We start from the raw sequence: 17,315 nt of genomic DNA, 5'->3' as shown, positions 1-17,315 counted from the left end.
TACCCTTTGACCTGGGCACCTGTTTGCCAGAAATCCTAGATGCAGATGGGAGTGAGAGCTCTTTCGGGTCACTGGGTCAGGGTCTAACATTCATTTAGGACCTGGATGTTCCAGAGCTATTTAGGGATGTCCCGGGCACATTTAAAACGCTACACAACAAATACTCAACATGGGACAGGAATTTTAGCCCTTGAAGGTGAATACTGTTCCATTCCAGCCTCTGTCGTACAGAACTTGGGCATCGTCGTTTATCACAACCTGTCTATGGGCAATCAAGTGAAGGCAATTTCGAACCAGCGATGGCATAGCCAATAGGTCTCGCCTTTGAGACCTTACAATTGTTTAGTTATCCAGCACAATATCCTTGGTGCAACAATATCAAGTGTTGCATGGCTAAACACTTATAAGGTCCCAAAGGCGAGACCTATTGGCTATGCCAATGCTTGTTAATTAAGCACCTGCAACACACCTCTGTAAACTGAGTCATCCTTCTGCTGTTTGACAGTCTCAGGGATTTTAAGGGACAAAACACAGACTGCCTGTCTTACAATTTTAGGCTTGTGGTTTGTTGGCGTTTAAAGTAACGACTTCGCTCTCAGCCTCTCCCCGCAAATGGCTACCCCTCCAGGTGTGTGGCGGCACTGAGTGGCTCTCAGGTCTGAGGACCACAAGGGAGGCACTGTGATGTTCATGGAAGTCTCCCCTGGGACTTGTGGTGTCTCTGCTAACTCTGCTTGTGCTCCGATGTATGCCTTTGTCAGTGTCCAGCTTCCTCTGTGGGAGCCATCCTTCCCATTTGTGTCCTCTCCCGACCATGCCCCTTCCTTTTTTCCTTCCTCTATTTTGGCACTTTTGTCTCCTTCTTTGTAAGGAAATACGAATCCTTTTTCTGTTTTTATCTTTCCACTCTTTCCTTGTTTTAGTCCCTTCTCACTATCTGCTTCTTTTGTTTCTCTTTAGGGTCTTATTTGGAGGAGGTCTACACCTGGAGACTCGTGTAAGTCCCTTTCATTTTCCACCATTTTATTAGACATCCCCCTCCCTTTGATGGTTCCAATCGTGAAAAATGACAAATCTGGAAAAGAAATCAAGATAACCCTAGTCGATGCCCTGTTTCTGACGGACTTCGAAATAATGAGTAAGCATGGGCAGGAATCGGCACAACACCCTAGCATTATTATCCTTATTCCTACTTAGCCACGTCAGAGGAGCATGATCTGTATACAAGTTAAAGGTGTTTATTTCTAGATAATAACAGTTCTGTTCACCTGCCCATTTAATAGCCGAGCACTCCTTCTAGGCAGCAGGATACTTCCTCTTCTGTGGGAACAGTTTGCTACTTACAAATAGGATGTACTTCTCTTGCCCCACATCATTCATCTATGAAAGACCGACACCAATCCCAATGTCTGATGCATCAGTTTGGAGTAGATCCAGATTGTTAAAATCTGGAGATTGCAAAATGGGTTGCAAGGCAATTAATTTTTTAAATCTTCGAAGACATTGAGGGTTGTCAAAGAGGGAACTTCAAATGACTTATTTTAGGTTGTTTTCTTTACCATGTCAGTATGAGAGGCAGAGATCTTAGAAGAGTTTTTAAAAATAGTAATTAATATCCCATAGGGCCGAAGAAATGCTCTTGTATCCCCTTTGTCATTTGGGAATGGAACATCGCTGATTTCCCTCACGTTCAATAAGGCTGTCACCAAGTAAGTATCCCAGATACCTACCCTTATTGTGGGCTAGTTTGGATTTCTTTGCATTACAGTTAAGGCACGTTTTTTGTAATTTAGCCACTGCACCTTGTAATTGGAGCAGATCTCCTTACAAGTTCTTTCTACAAATGACTATCTCATCTACATAAGCGGAGGAATAACCCCCTATGTGATTCCAGGATTCTATTTATTTCTCTTTGAAAGGGTGCTGAAACTCCATGTAGTTCAAAGGGAAGAATGGTAAACTGGAAAAGCCCATAGGGTGTTGCAAAGGAAGTTTTTTCATTATCATCCTGATACAAGGGGATCGTCCCGTACCCCTTTGTGAGGGCAATGGTGGTTATAGACTGGGATCCACCAAGTTGATTAATTTACTCATCCATTCTCGGTAATGAATAATTATCGAACTTCGATACCTTGTTTACGGCTTGAAAAGCAGTGCAAAATTTGATTTGTCATATCCGGTGTAGAAACAAGGACCATGGTAGAACACCAATTGCTGGCAGAGGTTCAAATACCCCTGGCTTGAACATATGTTCAACTTCTCCCTGTATAGCTAGTTGTCCAGCCACAGGTATACAACAAGGCCATTGTTTGATACCGTTCCCTTATTCTGTATGAATGGCATGTATAGCCAGGTGTGTCCTACCAGGAAGGTTAGAAAAATTGTTAGCAAAAGGTAATAGACATTGGTGTAGTTCTTCCTTTTGGAGTCTGTTAACTTTCCTCCAGTGGTAAGGGCTTCCATGGTACTCTCATCGGACCTCTCCCTTATCACTGTTTGGTCTGGTATCAGTGAGGGATCCTAACCATTTTTATTGTTTTAATTTATGTGATATATTTGCGTACACCACCTGGTAGATGTAGCTTATAAGAAAGTCACCCAGTTATCTTTTATTTTTTATGGCCTTGCCACTTCGACCATAGTTTGTTCTCTGAGGTGCGGAGTAATACTAAGGTCCATTCACCAGCTTTGAATTTTCTCAATTTCTTCCCACAGTAATAAAAATGTAATTGTTGGGCATTTTCTAAAGTGTTTAGCGTCAAATCTCTTGAATTTTCCCAATCCTCTTTTCAATTAAGTTGTATAGTCTAACAGAGTTCTCTTTTCTTTGGAATCTTTTTCCCAGGCTTCTCCAGGCATGTTCTGGGTTTTCGTTCAAAAAGTCATTTGAAGGATGGACAGGCCAGACCGCCCTGAACTTGATTATGGATCACAAATAAGGCCAAAGGAAGTGACTGACCCTAGTTATTTTTTTTTTTCCGGTCCTGTGAGCCTTTTTTTTTTTTTAAGGTAGTTTTAAGATCTTATTGTCGCGTTGTACTTGCCCATTGGTTTGTGGGTGGTACACAGAGGTTCGTAAATGTTTTATATTTAGTTGTTTACATATTTGGACCACTAGTTTAGAAAAGGAAATGAGTTCCTTGATCTTTAAAGATTCCTTTTGGGAAACATATCCTTGAAAAAACTTGGTTCATAGTCCGTGGCGGCTGGTGAATTTTAAAACTGGTGAAGGGGAAATTTCAGACCCGAGTATAATGTCTGAGCCAAAGTAGCAGCGAGCCCAAAGTGAAAAAGGAGGACGTGCGTACCTTAAAGAAACTTTTGAAAAAATAGATTCAGAGGGTGAGTTTAACAGCATACATTTACTACAAATTTTTGAATGAGAAGTGAGCACACTTTTTACAGCTCCTTGTATCCAATCACCCCCTTTACCATGTGCATAAGTTACGTTATGTTGGTTTGTCTAGCGCGACTAATCATCTGGTAAGGTACCCACACACTGAAGCAGTTTCCTAGCACTCCTGTTATCAGTGCGACTGACAAGCCCTCCCAGTTGAGTTTTCCCATTTGGCACCTCTTCGTACAGCCTGTCAGTCACGCATGCACTGCTCTTATAATCCTTCTGTATGCGCCCCTTCAGCCTTTCTGTAACATAATATTTTTTTTCCATGCTAAGTGTGCAACCCTTCAAAGACCTCCTGAGAAATACACTGTTCTCAAGGCACATGCACCTCTCTAGCAGCCCATCCTTCGTTTGAGCTGCTGTGCACTGCTCCTACAGCCATTACCATGGCATTTCCCCTCTTTTAGATCTTAGGCTTCCAAATGATAATATGAGCTTTTCTTTCACAAGTCAAAGTTTTCACATGTTTTCTCACTTGCATGAACTGAACTATCCGTTGACTACCACTCCCAGAATTCACCTGAATCTGAATCCCTGGAGTAAAGCACTGCATCATCAGTGACCAGAAGAAATCTGAGAACCTTAATTACTGGGATTTTAACAACACAAACCGCTCTTACAACCCTTCAAGATCCATGTTTTACTCGTACCATCCCCGCTCCCACAGTTCTGACGGACCCTTCCCTCGCTTCAGGTCTACCATGCCACCCTTCCCTCTCGAGGCCTACCCCTCCGGGGCAACCTATCGCTCACTGCCATGTTGAGCTCTGCGTGAGAACCACACATAAATAATAGGTTTTCACTGGCAACGTATGCTGTAAAATAAGAGCGGTTTGGCATCGTCCTTCAGTTCAAGCCTGTTGGAGTTTTTTAAACCTCCAACAGAATAATGCACATTTATGTTTTATTAATTAGTAAAATGTTCTTTGAGGGGTAGTTCCTTTGTATTTACTCCCTAAAATAAATCCTTAAAAGATAGATTCCCCTGCACCGCTCAGTTGAGCGAGAAAGAAAATGCAATTAGGAGAGTTTTGCACAATAGAGCCTGGGTAGATATCTTTTGCATTGTTTGCAGATACAACTGAAAAGTTGAAGGATATGCATGAACCAGTGCTTATTAAGCACTTTGAATTCCTCATGCTTTACATTTTTTGTTAAAGTGCCCACCCAACCACCCTGAAATAATAGAAATACATTTTAAAAATGTACTTACCCATTCTTCCTCGTCGTCCTCCGCTCGGTATTTCTTCTGAAATGCAGAGTCCTCCAATAGCGCCGGCCAACTTCCCTTCATGAATCTGAATGCTGCTCTCATGCTACTGATAATGTAAGCAGCATCAGATCAGTTTCAGGATAGGTTGGAGTGGGTTCCTTGATTTTCCATCAGGCACTGGGGCCTGTGCCTGCTCTCCACTCAGCTGTCTCAAACAGCTGAGTGGAGAGGTTTAAAATGTGCATGTCTGGCTGGCCGTCTCAAGACAGCCGTCCAAAGTGACACGCTCATTTTAAACTGGAGCAGCCAGCAACACTGCTCCCCGCTGCCAATCAGCAGCTATGGCTCCGCCCAGCCCTGCCACTCCCATCGGCTGAAATGAAAAATAAAATAGCAATGAAATCGTTTCATTACCATTTTATTTTTTATGCTTGCTGGCAGGACTCACTGTCAACGGAGGTGGTGTGGGGAGTGCGCAATGCTCCTCCACCATAAGGGAGAAACCGCCGCTGATCAAAATGTTGGCAATAGTTTTAGTGGCTTCCAAAATAGCAACTGCCTTTGCATATCTGGTTGCGTAATCCACTAGGACCAATACATATTTGTACTCTTTGCTAGAGGTGAGTGGTCCTGATACAACAGATACAGTATGCAGATAAGATGTTTGGAGTCTTCCTTAGGCTGTACCTCAATTCACAAACACGTTGGGGCAACTGCTCACAGATGTCGATATCCCTTGAAGTCCAGCAAAAAACCAGTTGCCACTGGTCTCCGGGTTACAGCAAAACCAGTGATTCCTTTTACCTAAGGCCAGTGTCCCTTTTGACCAACCAAACTGTACTCTGATGACTTTCCTGGGTCCAGCAGACTTGAGTGCAACTGTTGAGCATTGAGACACTGTCTCCCAGGGTGCACTTGGGCAGTCAGCAGCAGTCAAACAATTGGGGCTACCAACTTGCCAAGGCAGGTTTCTTCTGCTTTTGTGGGCCTATAGCTGTAACAGGAAGTCGGCCAACTGACTCTTGAAGTCACCTCTTCTGTCACCCTACAGGTGTGGCTATTTGAGGCTACATGCCTTAAGGAAAATTGGGTTGGCAATTGTTATTTCCTTTCTGTCCCTGACGTCAACCTGTCTACCAAAACAAAAGAGAAGCCTCTCTTGTGTTTGTCCACCATCTGCCCTTTAAAGGCGGCTTCCCCTTTGAAGCTCGCCTTTTTTGTGCTTGCACCCAGTTTGGCCTTTCTGCCAGGGAAAGAGAGGTGAGACCTCTTCCAGTGGCAGGCCCTTGTGTTCTTTCCTGAGATTGTTCACACCTCCCCCTCAGGAGGGCAAAAGGCGGTCTTGTGTCCAGGAACTGGAAACAGTTCAGTGGAAAATGTGGGCAACAGGGTGTCAACTTTCTAAAATTGCCTTTATTTAAAAGTTGCGTTAAATTTGACTCTGGCTTCAAGTAGGGTTTAATTAAATTGTTCCTTTGATACCTTGAAGTACCATCTTTAGTTCTCTCATTCAGAAGTCAGCACAGCTAAGTTGTCTGAGTCTAACCCTGTTCTCGCCAATTGGACTACCAGCCTTTCTGCCATAAAATCATAAATTCAAAGATTTTTACTGTAAGAATGTGTAAAATGCATGTTTTTTCTTTTTTTTTTTTACATATAGCACCCTGCCTTATGACTCGATATGCCTACCTTGGGGGTGACTTGTATATATTAAAATGAAAGATCTAAGCCTTGTCATTCGTTTATATGGCGCAGTCCGATTAGCAGTTTGAAAACTGTTCTACCAGCCAGCAATGATAGGCTGGGAGTGTTGCTTTGCTTTGTCAATCTCACTGTGGCACAATAAGTGCTGCACTCCACAAGGGACACTCGAACTTAAAGACACTGGATACCTCTGAAACCATATACTAGGGAATGATAAATAAGTTAATTTATGCTTATCGTGGACGTACCAATCGGACATATACCTTTTAATGATCAGAGCACTGGCACTGAGGTCTGGTTAGCAGGCCTCAGTGCTCTCGGAGTCGAAAAACCAGCCGCAGAAGTTCAAAACTTTGGAGTGGATCATGAATGAGAGCTGCTTTGTTCATGGAGCTTTTGGGGGTGGTTTGGTACAATTTTTTTTTTTTTTTTGTACAAAATGGGTCCTCGATTCAAACATTGATTTTACATTTCATGTAATTTTATTGAAATATTGCTTATTGTCGGAAAGGAAATAATTCAAATTTTGAACACCCCAACTCTCAGCATACACCCATGCAATGCCCTACCATTCTGGCAAACCTGGACCCTGTGGAGACGCTATTCAGCAGGATTCAAAAGTACTATTTTGTCTTCATAGCAATTAAAATGTATGTGGGAAAATTGTAGATGTCCTTATAATGTCAATGTGGGAGACCAATGCTGATAACAAGTATGCCACCCAATACTTTGGCGCAGCTAGTGCAGTGGGAGGAATCCATACAACTGCAGACCAGGGTATCCTACCAACAAGCAGGGTCGGGCAAGTCTTAAATTCTGTGATTAAACCCCAGTAACACAGTTCTCTCTGACACACAAATGCAGGTCCATAAGAAAGGGTTAGTCTTTCTCCCAACCCTCAAACTGTATATGTTTAATTTACAGTTAGAACTATCAGAATTCATTCTTAAAATGTGCTTAAAAATAGTTTTTGCCAATAAAGAATCTATCGGAGGAAGTACAGAGAAAAAAGAGTCCCTAAACAAAAACATCACCTTTACCCCACCACCACCTATGAATATGCCCCCAGAATTTCCGGCTTTGAGCAAGCAGTAACCAAAGAGGTAGAATAACTTAATGACAGCAATTTCCACCATTACCACAATGTAAGTAAGAAGGAACAACCGTTTTTAACAGAACTTGCTAACCTGGACTCAGTTGTGATCATATCTGATGATAAAGGGGGAGCAACTGTGATCATGCCTAAAGAAATGTATCGAATGTCTATAATATTGAACGACAAGAGGAACTATAGGAAGCATGAGAGTGATCCAACACCTGACATAATGGAAGACATCACCTATACAGCAAAGGAGAACAGCTGGATTACCAGACCTGAGTCAGATTTCCGATTAAAAACGAAAAACAAGGGATCTCTACTTCTAAATATTACCAAAGGCTCACAACGGGAAGTATCCACTCCAGGGACACTCATTGTGTCAATGAATTGATCCTTGTTAGAATCTCTTTTCCAGATTTTCTGATTACTACTTCAGACGACTCACAATCATAGCTTCCTCTGATAATGGTAACACAACTGAGTTTATAGTGTTGGATGATTAAATCCTCCTGACTGCCTTGTATAAAAACAGTAACCCCAAAAACAGTGATGTACTTTTTCGATCAACTGATTCTTCTCTCAGTACACAGTGTTATTGCCAGCTATAAATATCAAAGTACATCTGAGTACTGATTAGTTCTATTTTATAGCTCTGGGGGCTCAAGGTCTTGGAGATTTACCCAATATTATAGATTTGAGATTGCATCTGGGGTAGATGTGGTTCCAATTATTTAGGTTGCAAGAGATATTGTATACAACATGGGGCTTGAAAGCCACTAATTGCTTACTATTTGCAGGATTCATTGTCACTCATATTTGCTGTCTCCTAATTGGCATGGGCATACTGGCTTCACTTTCTTCTTTTTCGTGTGGAGCATGGATTGTTTCATCTTGATTACTGTCCTTCCGCTGCTTGCTGTGATTTAGGTACTATGTTCTTCTTCCCCTGTTGTTCTTGTTCATATTGCTTCTTCAGCTCCCACCCTCCATTGTCCATGTTGCTTCTTCAACTCCCACCCTCCCTTGTCTATGGTGCTACTTCTCCTCCCATACCCCTTTTGTCCGTGTTGCTTCTTCTCCTCCCACCCAAACCCCTGTCTATGCTGCTTCTTTCCTTCCACCTCCCACCCTCCAATCTCCTTTAGTCCGTGTTGCTTCTTATCTCCCATAGTGCCTCCAATTGCTTGTGTTGCCCGCTACCATCCGCCATATGAAGGGAAAAAAAATCCTAGGACGTGGTCTTCGCTGGCCACGTTGTGGCGTTATTTTTACTTTAAACTTGCAGCCATGCTGCACAGCAGTCACTCTACTCTACAAAATAGCTAAAAGACATTGGCAAAGTGTGGGCGAGACCTAATGGCTTTGCTAATGCTTGCTCTTTACTCAAAGGCACCCATAGCAAGTTAAAAACAAAGAAGATTTAATGAGATCATAGATGGTGTCCATGCATTTGATCGGTCTACATGTTTGAGCTGGTGTCCACTCGCCCTATAGGTCATCCAGCTTTCATCAAGCTCCGGAAGATCCCAGTTGTATACCGTGAGTCCTAAGGTCAGCTTCTCTGTTCCCACATGTTGGGGATTCTAAAGGTACCCAGGCTTTGTTGATTCCCTGGAGGGAATCGAGAATGTAATATAAACATAGCCAAATTTCCATTTTCCTTTTTTTTTTTAAATGGGGCTATAAATGCTGTTCAAGAAAGGGCATGTTATGTTTTCCATAGACATGGCATCAGCAAACGTTTTTCTGTGCTAGGATCATCCATCGTTTTATTAGCATTCAGAAACAGAGTTTTAACAAAAAAAAACAGTGTTTTACTGCAGTAATTTTTCTAAGTGGTAGTCTTATTTTTTCCTGTTTTGGTAATTTCTACCTGCTTGCAGTTAGTGGTGGAAACAGGTCTGAATTCAGAAAGAAGTCATTCATGTAGCTTGATCGCCCACTAGTACCAGCCCCCTCTGTGATTTGCCCTCATGTAATAATCTTGTTCTCAATCTTGACCTAAAACCCCTACATATAAAATTGAGTTGGGACTGTATCTGAGTTAGAAAGGGTCCCTATGTTAGATTAGGGAGAGGCGGAAATATGTACAAGAACATCAGCAAGAAGTAAATTTATTTAAGAGAATTTCTTCCAATCCTTGAAACATAAAGACGGGGCCATTTATGCATGTCTTCTCTAACTGAATTGGCCAATTTAGGGTAATTTACTCTGAATAGGTCCTTGACTTCTTCCTAGTGTAAGTCTAACCCTTAAGTATTTAGGGTGTTTCTGTGCCAGTCAACACAGAAAATGTTTTTTTCAATTAATTTATCTGATCTTGCCGCAGTGATAAATTCAGTGGTTTGGATTTGTCGAGGTTAATTCCGTAGCTTGACACCACTCATGAATGTAGTGGTAAAATTACTGGCAAAATGTTTGGTGACCTGCCTGTCCAGAGTAATGGGCATTCTTGTGCTTAAAGGCCAAACTGGGTTCAAGCCCTGGAGGACAACTAGATTAAACCTTAGAAGAATGCACAATTAGTTAAATGATATGAGGCACACATAAGAACCCCAGGCCATATTTTCTCTTGATGTGGAAAAAGCGTTTGACTCCATAGAATGGGCCGATCTCCTTCAACCATTAACATTCAGGTTTGGGACAAAATTATGTATGTGGATAAGACTTATTTTGCCACCTTTCTGCAGGTCTACATACTGGGGTTGGAGGTAGCGGTAATCAATAGTTTCAGGTTTGGAATGCCCCTTTCAGTCTGTGCAAACCTTGGTAGTGGTTTTCACCAGTTCATCTGTAATCTTTAACCATACTGAGAAAGGTTGGACATCTGCTCCTGACACAGGCAAAAGTAAAAGTTCTTCCACGGTTGGTAAAAACGTGGTTGGAGGGAAAGTGAACTTGTAATCTCTCAACAGATTTTTGCTTGAGAAAATGTACGCATACATATTTGCTCGTGCTAAATTGCAGTTCACAAATATTTTTTAGGAGTATACAGTCCCAACTCAATTTTATATGTGGGGGTTTTAGGTCAAGATTTACAACAAAATTATTACAGGAGGGCTAATCACAGAGGGGGCTGGTACTAGTGGCATAACAATAGCCCCCGCAGCCACCTGCAGTGTGAAGGGCCCTAAGCTCCAGGAGTCCCCCTCCAGCACTGTGCACGGATGGCGGCTGAGAGCTTCTGACTTGGTCCGCAGTGTGGGGCCCCCTCTATGTACTTTGATCCTTAAGTTCCGCTACGCCACTGGCTGGTACTACCAAATCTATGCCTGTATTATGAAGCCTCTCAGCTTAGATACATAACAGAATGGTCAAAAGGAGAGTCAGAAAAACTTTAGACTATGAAATGACAGCACAATCCTATGGGATATTGTCTAGCTGGGGAAAGAACATTGACCAACCAATGCATACCCGAGCACTCCGGTGGCCAAAACACTGTAGGTAAGGGACAGAACAGTTAAAATATGTGAGCCAACAATGTTTCCTTTGAAGTATACCCCGATAAATTTTAATCAAAGATTTACCCAACCAAGGGAGATTTGAGAAATGGAGGGCGGAATGGGGCAGTAAGGTATAAGACATGTTGGTTGGTGGGACTATTAGATCCTTCAATCAATGTATAAGACGGATTTGGAAAGGGAGGACCAACGGCAATATGCCCAGATTTGAAATTGGGTCATGAGTCAGGATAACAAGGAAGTGGCAAACAGGGGAAAAACGCTGTTTGACAAGGTGTTGCCCAAAATGGTGGGGTATAAGGGAACTATCTCTATTATTTACAAGATACTGCAAACACAGTCAGAAGAGATTACATAGTTCCACTTGTGGGAATGGGAAAGATCCCTAGGTACATCAGCTACACAAAAGCAATGGTTAAGGCATGAATTACTTAAATGTTCAGCAATATTTCATTTTGTAAATAGGCCAAAGGGACAAAAAACTTCCAAATGATAATTTTGTCACCTACTCCTCTTTCTTCCATTATTTACTTTCTTATTGATTACATTGATTAGGTTCCGATCAAGCTACATAAATGATTTCTTTCAGAATTCATACCCGTTTCCACCACAAACTGCAAGCATGTAGAAATCACCAAAACAGGAAAAAATAAGACTACCACTTAGAAAAAATTCAAAACTGTGGTAAAAAACAGTTTTTTTGTTACAACTCTGTTCCTGAATGCTGATAAAACGATGGATGATTCTAGCACAGAAAAACGTTGGTTGATGCCATTTCTATGGAAAACAGAACATGCGCTTTCTTGAACAGCATTTATAACCCCATTAAAAAAAAAAGAAAAATGGAAATTTGGCTAAGTTTAGGTTACATTCATCTGTGAATATTTTTGGGAAATACTAGCATGCATCAGCGCGTTTTACTGAATGATACTTCAAAGAAATGGCAACTAAAAGTTCACAGTGGTTTAGCAAAACATTTGGTTTCCTAGTTTTATTTTTTTGTGAACATTTTATTTTGAAAACAAATGATCATCAATCTTGCTTTCAAGCTTCTGCAAATATTTGAATCTAATCAGAGAGCATTCTGGGAGCATTATGCATAGCCATATATTGTTAAACTTTACAAACGTGAACACACATTTTTATACTGGAACAACTGTCAATAGTGCAGTGCGAGCTTACAACATTTCTTGAGATCTCTCACCTAATAATAAAGGCATTGAATGAATACAGGTTTGAACAGCATTAAGATATGGATGCAAATATTACTTTAACTGTAGACGGTGCCCTTCCCTGATCCATAATGTGGTACTGTAAATTGGCAGCCAAATGGTTGTGCTGCAGAGGTTGGGCCTACTTGTCCCACGGGCAAAATAAACATGAAATCATGTCATTGACCCCAAACAATATGTTTTGGGCTATAGGAATTTCCCACCCCTGTCTGTTTGCTGCACGTGCAGTGCTCCCACGTATCAATCTGAGGATAGCAACTTACTTTTTAGCCTTCAAATTCCTTCATATTTACCGAATGTTGTTAAAATTGTCATTTACGTTAATCTGTTAATGTTATGTAATTGTTTAGGCTGTTGCGGGCCCTCTGAGTAGGCATCTCGCCACAGGGGTCCTCGGCCACAGGCTAAGAACTGCTGTTTTTAGTATATAGTTTTGCATTTATGTTGAGCAAGGCTACCAGCCTGTTTGAGGAGCATAGTTTACATGGTTTGGATATGACTGTAATAATGGTCTCCTCCATTGATTATGCAGTTTTTAAATGTGTCCAAGATACTGAGTTTAGGAGTGGCAGTTATTTGTACAACTCCGTATTTGGGGCTACCCATACTATCACCTGATTCATCCTGCATTTAGCCAAATGGGTTCTTGCTTGCACACTACTTCACATTAAAAAAAAACCAAAAATGGAGGGAAATTCAGTTGATGATAACCACTCATCTACAGTGTTCCCATACTTCTCCTGATGTAAAAACGGAACCCAACTTGTGTGGGTGAGGCTATCGCTGCAGCAGGAAAAGCCCCAAAGCGCAACAAGGAGACATCAAGTTTCTGTCTCGAAAATTGACCTATTTTCCTACTGTGGGTAGCTGTGGTATTTGTTCTGATGGATTCCTCACCTTGTGAATATCCCCTGCGCCAGCAACATTCGTAAACTTTTGTAGCTCTCCACGCCGACGAGGACGACATCACAGAAGCACGCCTCCGCACGCGGCTCCGCTGACGTCCCTGGTTCCATAAGAGGACCTCGTCGGCGTGATGACGTCAGTTCCCTTTTTTCCGCGCCGTCGACGCTAATGGTTTTTTGGGACTCTCCATAGCTTTTAATAGTTACTTTGTGTTTCTGTTTCACCTTGCTTCTTTTTCAAGATGTCGACGAAGAAGTCAGGGTTCAAGACCTGTAGAGTAGAGAGTGTGGTAAACACATGTCGATTACGGATCCACATGAGGATTGTGTCTGGTGCCTGTCATCGGATCACGATGTCGAGGGGTGCTCTTGCTGCCGCAAGATAAACCCAAAGGCCTTAAAGGACAGAGAAGCAAAGCTATTTATAACGAAAATGAGAAAGGAGAAGATAGGTCGAAGGCATTCCAGGTCGAGGTCGGGTTCGAAGTCGACATCGGGTCATGCTTCAAAGTCGAAGAAACCTAAAAAGAAGAAGAGGCACGGCTCTCGACGTCGTTCAGATAAGGAGACGGCTCCGAGATAGACTTCACCAGCTCCTCGACGTCGTAAGGACTATGTTTCTCCCTCTCCTTCTGTGTCGAATCCGGCTTCACCTGTTTGCCTGGCTTCGCCAGCTGCTTCTCTGAAGCGTTCTCCGGCTCCATCGCTGACGCATTCTCCGGCTCCAGTGGAAGAGGCTCTGGCTCCTGATGAGTCGGCTCCACTGTCGGCGACGATTGGCCCGAGTCCGGTAATGCCTCAAACTGAGCCTTACCCCCCCCCCCATTTCCTGGCCTGGGACAAGACCCATCGCATTATTTAAATGCTATGTATGGTGTCTTTCGAGAACGATGTACCCCTCTGGAGCACCATCGGGTCCCATGGGTCCAATGGCCTTTAATTTGGGGGTTCCTCGGGCTTGTGCTCAGGCTCCCTTTATGCCACTCTTTCCAGCGACGCCGTCTTGGCATGTCCCGGCGCCGAGGACGTCGATGCCGCTCCCTTCATCTCCTGCTCCAGCTCGACCTTGTTCAACTCCAGTTGCGCCTCCGGATCCGTGTTCGACGTCGGCTCCGGCTCCGTCGGAGTCGTGTGCGGCGCCGCCGACGCCGGTTCTGAGGATTCGATCCAGGCAAGAGGCACAGAGAATTTTGGAAGAGCAGAGGTATCAGGTGGAAGAAATGGAAGAGGGTGAGCTCATAGAGTCAGATGACTTGTTTGAGGAACTGAAAGAGGCAAGTGGCCTTGATTTGGCCCCAGAATGGGAGCTTTCTCCTCCTACAGATGCTCCCTCTAAGAATGTGGCTCCTTACCACACTGTTATAAGGAAAGCAGCGGAGCTATTAGACTTGCAGCTCCCAACGGCTGAATTTAAACCCAACATCCTGACTGAGGTTCTTCATTCTCCCTCCACTGTGGTAGAGCCTTTACTTCCTTTTAATGATGACGTCACTGAGCCGGTCATGGAGGTTTGGCGTAAGCCCTTTTCGGCTCCGGCAGTATCTAAATCTGTTGCTAGGAGATGCAGGGCGGCTCCAGGAGATCCGGACTTTCTTACATCCCATCCTTCTCCTGAAAGTCTGGTGGTTCAAGCTGCCTGTTCAAAGAAGTCATCTGGGGCGTTTCCTCAAGTTCCTAGTGATAAGGAGTCGAAAAAGCTTGATCAGTCGGCCAAGAAAGTGTTCTCCTCGGCGAGTATGGCCTTAAAATCCACGCATGCCACCTGTCTTTTGGGCCGTTATATCCACGCTCTTATGGATTCTGCTAAACAGCTGGGTCCTAAGTTGTCTGAGGAGGACAGGCGGAATTTTAATGAGGTCTTGTTGGACAGTCAAGCTGCTGCAAGACAGGTGATACAGAGTGGTTTGGACACTGCAGACTCTGTTGCCAGGATAATGGGCTCTTCGGTCGCTACAAGGAGGAGTGCTTGGCTTAAATCTTCAGAGTTCGCTCCTGATGTGCAGGCAACACTTCTGGACATGCCCTTTGATGGTTCTGAGCTGTTCGGGAAGAAAGCGGATGCAGCCCTGGAAAGGTTAAAGGACAGCAAAGCCACCACTAAGTCTCTGGGCCTGCAGGCACAGCCTAGAGGTTCCTCTTACAGGAAGTACAGAGGTTTTGGGAGGTCGTCCTTTCAAACCTACAGGCAGCCCCTGCAGCAGCAGCAGCAGCAAAATACCCCTGTATGACCACTTCAGGGGTAGGAACAGAGATCGTGCACGAGGTCGTCAGCTCTCCTCCTCCTCCTCTTCCTCCCTCCTTCCTACCACTGCAAAGCAGCCCTATATCCACCATTCTGAATCATGTTGGTCCTGTGGGGGGTCGGCTTACCCATTTTCTACAAGATTGGGAATTGGTCCCTACAGACCATTGGGTTCTAAATCTTGAAGAGAATGAGTATGCTCTTCCCTTTCGGGAATTCCCTCCAAATTACCCTCCTTGCCAAGGTGCTTGCTCGGAGGACCACCTTCTTCTCCTGCAGGAGGAAGTCCTTACGTTGCTGAAAAAAGGTGCGATAGAGGTGGTTCCAGAGCAGGAATGGGGTCTGGGATGCTACTCCCGGTATTTCCAGATTCCCAAGAAGGATGGCAGGATACATCTAATCCTGGATCTCAGGTTCTTGAACCTTTTTCTGAAGCAGGAGAAGTTCAAGATGCTCACCCTTGCGCAGGTTCTTCAAGCGCTGCAACAGGAGGAATAGATGGTGTCCATCGACTTGCAGGATGCGTATTTTCACATCCCCATCCTGAAGTCGCACAGGAAGTATCTCCGTTTCACGGTAGAATCGCAACATTATCAGTTTGCGGTTCTCCCGTTTGGTCTTACTACTGCACCTGAAGTCTTCACCAAGGTGATGGCAGTGGTGGCAGCCCATCTCAGAAGGTCGGGGATTCCAGTTTTCCCCTATCTGGACGGCTGGCTGATCAAAGCGGAGTCGCCAGAGAAGGTGCTTCATCATCTGCAGGTTACAACTCAGCTGTTGTACAAATTGGGTTTCTCGATAAACGTACCCAAATCTCACCTGGTGCCCTGTCAGCGCAACCTGTTCATAGAGGCGGTACTGTACACTACTATGTGTTGAGCATTCCCACCTCCACAAAGGATTCTCGACATACAGGAAATGATTCCCTTGTTTTACAATGGAGCGGTCGTTCCATTCCTGAAGGTCCTTCGTCTGCTCGGTCTGTTTGCTTCCTGCATTCTGTTGGTCAACCATGCACGCTGGCACATGAGGACGCTCCAGTGGTGCCTCCGCAGGCAGTGGTATCAGCACAACGGAGATCTCAGAGAGTCTGTGAGGTTTTCCAGAGAAGCTGCAGCGGATCTGTCTTGGTGGAGCGTGGAGGGCAATCTGTCTCAAGGAAAACTCTTCCACCTACCTCCATCGGTGGCCACAGTGATAACGGATGCATCCACTTTAGGGTGGGGTGTGCATCTGGGGGATCTGGAGATCAAGGGTCTTTGGTCTCCAGAGGAAAGGTTGCTTCACATCAACTTTTTGGAGTTGCGGGCTATACGTTTGGCACTCAAGGCCTTCCTCCCTTCCCTTCGCGGTCAGTCGGTTCAAGTCCTGACGGACAACACTACTGCGATGTGGTATGTCATCAAGCAGGGAGGAGTGGGGTCGCATTGTCTCTGCAGAGAAGGTCTGCGTCTCTGGTCCTGGGCTCAGGATCATCAGATTTGTCTGATGGCAAATCATCTGGCCGGAGTTCTGAACGTGCGTGCAGACAGGATTGGCCAAGAAGGGTGTGGTATACAGATCTTCTCCACCTCTCCTCCTGCCCTCCGCTCCCTCTCAGGGCAGACCTCCTCTCGCAGTCACAGGGGCAGGTTCTATACCCCCACCTCCAGAGCTTACACCTTCATGCCTGGAGATTGAACGGGGCAACCTGAATTCTTTTTCTCTCCTGCCTGATGTGGTAGACGTGATTTTGTCTGCCAGGCGTCACTCCACCAAGTCTATCTATTCCTATAGGTGGTCCAAATTTGTCCATTGGTGTGGGGAGAAGTCTATTGACCCTTTGAGGGCTCGTTTATCTAACATCCTTCAGTTTGCTCTCTCTCTTCCTCAGCAATGCTTTGCTGTAGCTACTGTGAAGGGTTATTTATCAGCTTTGTCGGCTTTCCTTTGCTTGCCGGATCAGCTGTCTTTGTTTAAATCACCTATTGTATTATGGTTCATTAAGGGCCTTACCAACAAATTTCCGCCTACTTCCTTTATTGTGCCTCAATGGGACATAAATCTGGTCTTAACT

At 44.1% G+C, this 17,315-nt stretch overlaps 1 protein-coding gene across 13 annotated transcripts in view; it reads left to right on the top strand.

Annotated features, from left to right (window-relative positions):
• Positions 1 to 17,315, top strand: part of LOC146861466 (uncharacterized) — a 356,537-nt gene that overhangs the window by 236,294 nt on the left and 102,928 nt on the right. For 4 of the 13 annotated variants that reach the window (XM_085645782.1, XM_085645788.1, XM_085645781.1 and 1 more), the window contains one exon: positions 961 to 997. The exons of 5 other annotated variants lie outside the window; for them this stretch is intronic. Coding sequence is in view for 1 of the 8 variants with exons in the window: in XM_085645780.1 (XP_085501906.1) it covers positions 1,048 to 1,138 (91 nt within the window). In the remaining 7 variants the exon portion in view is untranslated. Of the gene's footprint in view, positions 1 to 960; positions 1,139 to 1,623; positions 1,710 to 17,315 lie in introns of all 13 variants that reach the window. 4 more of the 13 variants (XM_085645790.1, XM_085645789.1, XM_085645791.1 and 1 more) reach the window with 3 other exon arrangements.

This window comes from Triturus cristatus, chromosome 3_1 (assembly GCF_964204655.1).
Source record: "Triturus cristatus chromosome 3_1, aTriCri1.1, whole genome shotgun sequence".
NCBI classification, from domain to species: domain Eukaryota; kingdom Metazoa; phylum Chordata; class Amphibia; order Caudata; family Salamandridae; genus Triturus; species Triturus cristatus.
This window is presented reverse-complemented; position numbering and strand designations above follow the sequence as displayed.